Below are 6,747 nucleotides of genomic sequence, written 5' to 3'. Positions count from 1 at the left end.
GGGTGCAGGTATCTTTTTGAATCACTGTTTTTGTGTCTTTGGGGTAGATACCTAGGAATGGGATTGCTAGGTCGTAGGGAAGCTCCATGTTTAGCAGTTTGAGGAACTTCCCAACAGTTTTCCACAGTGGTTGTACTCGTTTGCAAACCCACCAGCAGTACAGGAGAGTTATGGATCCCTTTTTTTTTGTTTTAAGATTTATTTATTTATTTGTACAGAACCGGGGCACAGGCAAGAGATGTGGAGGGTGAGAGGATTCACCAGAGACAGAGGGGAGCAGAACAGGCAGATCTGCGAAGTATACTGCTGAGGGGAGCAGCAGGCGGGTCAGGAGAGGTCTGCCACGCCATGTGGATCATCTCCGGGGCAGGCGGGGATCGAACTCATGCAAAAGTGGCTTTAGCTTCTTAGTGTTGCGCTTTAACCCGCTGCGCCACCAGGGAGGGCCCGGATCCCTTTTTTAAAGGATCTGAGTACCCCAGGTTGAAAACCCCATTCAGAGGCACCCTTCCATGCCACTTCATGTTTGCCATTCCTGTCGCCAAGATTCTTACTGGTTGTAATAAGTGATAATTCAAACATTGTTCTTTTGACCAGTCCGCATTCCAAAACATGACAATTTAAAGGAAATTCTCTTTGTTGATTATTTTTTACAGGCAGCTGTGTCAATGTTAAAGCAAGACTACAAAGAAGGAGAAATGACTTTGAAGTCAGCACTTGCTTTAGCTATCAAAGTTCTAAATAAAACCATGGATGTTAGTAAACTTTCTGCTGAAAAAGGTAATTGGTATCTACTCTAACTTCTTTAGTCAGTTCAAAGGAATTGAGCAAATAAAACTTTTGTTATCATAGTTTACTGAAATAGTGACTTTATAGTTTCTGTTTAGATAGGTGGCCTGTTCCTTGTTTCTGGAGAGATATAGGGCTTAGTGAGACTGAAGGACTTGATCAAGATCAGCACTGATGAGCCATGGCGCATGCTCCTACCCTGCATTCAGGCTGGAGGACGTGAGCTTGAATGGGCTTAATGTTCATGGTTAGAAAGCTGAGCCGTGTTACTTTCACTTTGCAATTATCTATGTCACGACAGTGGTATCTGTCATGGTGATGAACACATGTGCAATTACGTTTATAGACATGGACACTTGATGTTCTTCTGAATCTCCCGCTCTCATATTAAAATCAAATTTGTAATTTTAAATGCTGTCTTGTATGGCTATATAAAACAATATTTCTAAATGATATCTTTCAAAATTGTGGTAAGTTAACATTGAATTGGTTTAGGATAATTTATCTCCTTGTCACAGAGAATGCCATTTCTTGTGGATTCCCATTGTTGTCTGCTACCTAATTGGAGGGAGTAACAGCTTAAATTCCCCTCCTCACAGAGCTCTTTTTGATATCAGCCTACTTTTCTTGTCCATCACCTTGGTATAGCTGCATCTCACGTTTAAAAGAAAGAAAAAAAATGTCTGTAGGAAGGGTAAGTTACTGGTGATAGAGTCTGACTGGCTAAACCTTTCAGATGCTCTAACAAAGAAATTGTTCAGATGGGGAGGAGAAGAAAGATATTTAAATAAAAATAGTAATGCTTTTTCAGCAGCCCATTATAGGATCTGAGGTATTTTATGGAAATAAAATACCCGTAATCATATTAAGCATGTAAGAGTGATGATTTAAAACTAAAGGGGAGAGATTAAACTATGGTTGCCTTTTCAGTTTGTTTGCTAAGTGTCCTTGCCTATAACACAAATTATGTGTTTGCTTCAGTGGAAATTGCCACGCTGACAAGAGAGAATGGAAAGACGGTCATCAGAGTTCTCAAACAGAAGGAAGTGGAGCAGTTGATCAAAAAGCATGAGGAAGAAGAAGCTAAAGCTGAACGAGAAAAGAAAGAAAAAGAACAGAAAGAAAAGGATAAATAGACAACAAAACCAGCTTTTCTAATTCATTAGGGAACCATTTCAGAGTAAAAGTTGTCCTACTGTTCCACACTGAGAAAGCTTTGACTTTTTTTTAAACTTGTATAGTGGGAAAATAGGACATTGCCAACTGAATTGGGTCCTTGTTGCTGTCCAGTTGAATACTCTTCATGGACATCCTAATCATCTTCTACCCTGTTTTTGGAATAAAACTTGGAAAGAATGGAAATTGTGAAGAAAAAAAAACTCTGTAGCAATAATATGTTAAAGATACTAGGATTAATAGGGCAATGATCTTTCCATGCTTTTCTATTGCGGCAGCCTTTGCAATTGCAAATAAGATGTTAAAGTTGACAGAAATGTAAACAGCATGAAAGAGAAAGATGAGGATTATGCAGTAAGAATTTCCTTTGCTGTCATACCATCTTGAGGAACCTTCACACTATTAGCAAAACTGAAAGCTGCCCTGGCCTCAGAGGGTAATTTGATGAGGCCTGGCCTGAGAAATGGTCATTTTAACAGGTGTTGCACTCTTTGATTTTGACGAATAGTCATACTGGAAAGTGGGAGCTGTGATTATTTGAAGTTGTGCTTGTGTGTGCACATACATACATGTTACACATACATTAATAAAACATGCAAGGCATAGTTCAAATGAAAACCCTGTATTACCCCCCGCCCCCCCCAGCTTCAGAACCAACCAGTACTTTAAAAGCCCTTGTGTGTCCCTTTCAGTGCTCTTCCTTCTGGGGAAGAAATTAATACTTTTGAGTTTATCCTCTTAAGTATGGTTTTTACACTGGTTTCCCACCCTCTCTGGTGGTCTGAGGAGGCCTGTCAATCAGAAAAATCCCACCCCCTTCACAGAAGTGAGCACATTCCTGTGCCAGGTGACCTGTTTGCAGGGCTTAGTTTGAGAATGAACATGGCTGTGGCAAACCAGGATGATGTGTGGGTAGAAGAGAGGACTCCATGCATCTTTTGGTGAGGGCTGAGGCAGTCCGTGCCACATGTTAGGTGCTGTGCAGGAGAAATGAAGACCACAGGGAAAGGAGCCAGATGAGATTGAGTTGTTTTGACAAGAGTGCTGGCTCACCGGTTACTCTGCTGTAGAGTCCTGGGAATTTGCTGTAAATATAAATTCTAGCTTCCCATCACAGAATAAAAACACTGGCAAATGGCCCGGTTGCCTGTCTTAATGGGCCTTGTGTGTATGTTTAAGGTGTATTGAAGCTTGAGCTTTGATGTATTAAGGTCACATGGAGAATTTTATGTTCCATAACAAGCTGTGGTGGAGGACCATAGTAGCATTTCTATAAAACTCCCAAGTGATTCTACTGGGCTCAGCAATAACACCCAATCGGGCTTGAGAATACATACCTGTCTCTGCTATTGTCCAGCGGTGGGATGTGAGATTCTAGTCTAATCCCCATCATTCTTGTAGGACAACAGTGATTTCTTGGAATTTCTGTGCAGGCTAGCTTCATGTAGTCAGGCTATGGTACTCCCAAGTCCCTTCAGCATAGTGCTTTTTGAATTTTCTAAATTACTCTTTTACTCACCAGTTTTTACAGTTCATTTTTGATATTTATGGTAGTTCTGTGAAATCAGGAATATCCAATCAACAGAAGTTGAGCCACTGGTCCAGGAGGGGAAAATAGTTTACAAGGCTTTGGTCACATTTTCATTAATTGGGCACTATATCCTTGGTATGCTGATTTTGCTTAATGGTGTTTCTGTTTAAAGATATTTAATGTGGATTGGTAATGCATTACCATTGAACTGGCTGTCAGCACTATAACTCCTGCCTAAGTGCAAGTAACATTTTCTATGTAATGCACATCACAACCTGAACTTAGGAACAAACATCAGCTAGCACTTCAGCTGTACATGCAGGGCCATTTTAAACAAAAAAATCTACAAAAATAACAAAAAACGGCACAAAATAGACCAAAGGAATGTTCGCAGTAGGAGAATTTTGAAAGCAGTGTCACTTTGAGCTCAGCTAGGAATGTTCACATCAGGCACTCTGGCTGGTTGCATGGCTGATTTTTGAGGTTACAAGAAAAATTAGCAAACACAAATTTGCATATGTAGGAGACTAGCAATGGTCCCACAGTACATCTTCACATGACACTCAGTCTAAATCCTGTTGACTGTCCATCTCAATAAATCCACATCCCAACCATTTCCCACCAGAGGAAACTGGTCCAAGTCACCATTATCTCATTGGGATTTTTATAACCTGATTTCCCTGTTCCCATCTTCCCTACAGTCAATTCTCCACATAGCATCTAGCGTGATCCTTTAAAAATACAAGATTGTGCTACAGCTTTGCTCAAAACTTCCCTAAAGTTACGTCAACTTCAAAGACTTAGTCTGTAAGAAAACTTAGCATATTTTACCACCACATTAGAGGCAAGTTTTGAGCTTTAACACTGGACATATTACAATATATTCTTCCTTTTGTTGAAATAAGTCCATACATGGTCAGAGTAGGAGGGACACTCTCATAACTTGTTTTGTTTTCCCTGCTTTGGCTTGCACTCAGCACAGTTTTGGCCCTTGATTACAGAACCTTGTTTCCAGAGTGTTGCCTGATGCTTCCAGGATGTAGCCTGACTGACCCACATCCACTCATGGCTTTCCCTGGCACTCCTACACAGAAACTAAAAGGTGAAATGTTTTAATATTAAGTCAAAATTTTTAAATCAATCTTGAGTTAACATCATCTTGGGGAGTTGCAAATTACGCTTTGAAAAGTCGTGGGAGGAAATGTGTTTCTCTGTATAATTATGGCATTTTACTTAATGAGAAAACAAACACTTGAGCTTCTAGCACTTTCGCAGTTGCAGGAAAATATTTTAGTGGTGTAAAAAATTACATGTTAAAAAAAACCCGATCATTTCTTTGTGTTTTATACCAACCTTGTAAGGCATGTCCTCAGCTCTAAATATGTAGTCTTTCTAGAAAGGCAGGACTGTAATCAGTTATTGGATAATGTGGCTGATGTGCTAGACTCCAGGTGGTTGTGTGCACAGGCTAGGGAGTGAAGGCAGAAGGAGCTGTATGTGCAGCCTGGTGGTGAGAAAGTGTCATGTATTTATGGAAAGCCAGTAGCTGAACAGAGCTACCACACAGCATATTGGGGAAAGATGGATAATGACAAAGATGAGGTAGAAGATGTGCAATGAGAAGACTGCTGTGCAGAATTTGAAGTCTGTGTCATAGGCAATGCAGTGGCTGCTGAGGTTTTTGAGTGAATAAGAGAAATGATTACTCTAGCTTTAAGAGTCCAGAAGCTGCATTAAGAGAGAAGAGACAGAAAGCAGGGTGAACAGTTAGGAGCCTACAGAGAGGTCAGGTGAGGAAGACAAAAGGTTCTAGAGAATGTGTGTAAGGGAACACTCTGGAGAAAGCTCTCCAAGAGTGGAGGTTGAGAGGCCTAGGGTTTAATTCAGAAAAGTAGTCACAATCTAAGAAGGCATTAAGTGAATATAATGAACCACTCTTAAAATTTCCTAATGTCTTTCCTAATTTCTTAATGTCTGGCAGTGTAGGGAAGGTTATGAAAAATACTGTGCATACACTGTGGGTGAAAACATATCAAAAGTTCCACTCACCCAACTTTCTTTCTTCCAGACATTGCTTAAATCTATTCTTTTGTACACTGTCAGTCTAGCTCCTTTGCCCAATTTTCTATCACAACAGTTAATCACTTAAAGATAGCTCTTTGTCATCTATGTTACAAATGTTTGCCCATTTTTTTGAAATAAAGATTTATTTATTTATGTGTACAGAACTGGGGTACAGGCCAGAAGTGCAGGAGCAGTGAGAGGATCCATCAGATGCAGAGTGGGGAGTAGAATAGGCAGATCAAGGAAATACACTGGTGAGGGGAGCAGCAGGCGGGTCAGGAGAGGTCTGCCACGCCATATTGGTCACCTAGCTGGCCGGAGATTGAACTCATCATGAAGTGAGTTGTGCTGCCATGGAGGGCCCCCCCCACCATTTTTATTTTTGATGCTGATATAGCTGAAAGTTTTTTATGTTTCCATAGACAAAGTTAGCAATTACTGACAGTTGTTAGTATGATGCATATATTTCCTGTTCCCATGTATATAAACATTCTAGTTAATTTATAATTTTATTGTCTTTATCAGACACAACTTATATAACTGGTATAGTTTTTATCACTCCAAGAAAATTTTATTTTGTACATCACTAGCCATGAATGTTTGTCAGTAGTTACTGCATAAGTGCTGCTGGTGACATTATCCAAATGACATGACCATTTTATGTCCACAGTTCACTTATATAACTTCAAACAGAATTTTCATGATTTACATCAGTGTATTTATCAGTGAAGGTTTAAGTGAGATGCAAGCTAACATCTCACATAGCATTGTAGGCCTATTTTTAATCACGTTTCGTTTGAGTGAAATATATAAAAAAAATCAATAATTTAGAAATTCTAGGGGAAACTTTCAAGTGCACTTACAAAAACTGTTGCAGTGAGGGTTTTTTTTTTTTTTTTAAGATTTATTTATTTATGCATTCAGAACTGTGGTATAGGCCAGAGGTGCAGGGGTGGTGAGAGGATTCACCAGAGACAGAGTGGGGAGCAGAACAGGCTGATGAAGCACATTGCTTAAGGGTGTACAGGCAGGTCAGGAGAGGTCTGCCGCACCACATGGGTCACCTCCGGGGCGGGGAATCAAACTCATGCTGAAGTGGCTTTAGCTTCTTAGTGCTGTGCTTTACCACCCTCCTAAGCCACCAGGGAGGGCCCTGCAATGAGGTTCTTAAGAAATATCTTCCAGGT

At 40.2% G+C, this 6,747-nt stretch overlaps 1 protein-coding gene across 2 annotated transcripts in view; it reads left to right on the top strand.

Moving 5' to 3' along the window:
• PSMA4 (proteasome (prosome, macropain) subunit, alpha type, 4) overlaps nt 1-2,159 on the top strand; it is an 8,021-nt gene extending 5,862 nt beyond the window's left edge. For both annotated transcript variants that reach the window (XM_004674735.2, XM_012728511.1), the window contains exons 8-9: nt 657-780; nt 1,771-2,159. In XM_004674735.2, the coding sequence (XP_004674792.2) occupies nt 657-780; nt 1,771-1,925 (279 nt within the window). In that variant the 3' untranslated portion in view covers nt 1,926-2,159. The remainder of the gene's footprint in view (nt 1-656; nt 781-1,770) is intronic.
• The last annotated feature ends 4,588 nt before the right edge of the window (nt 2,160-6,747 follow it).

This window comes from Condylura cristata, unplaced genomic scaffold, assembly GCF_000260355.1.
Source record: "Condylura cristata isolate star-nosed mole 26May11 unplaced genomic scaffold, ConCri1.0 scaffold00002, whole genome shotgun sequence".
Classification (NCBI taxonomy): domain Eukaryota; kingdom Metazoa; phylum Chordata; class Mammalia; order Eulipotyphla; family Talpidae; genus Condylura; species Condylura cristata.
The sequence above is the reverse complement of the archived record's forward strand: the minus strand, read 5'-3'. Positions and strand labels throughout refer to the sequence as shown.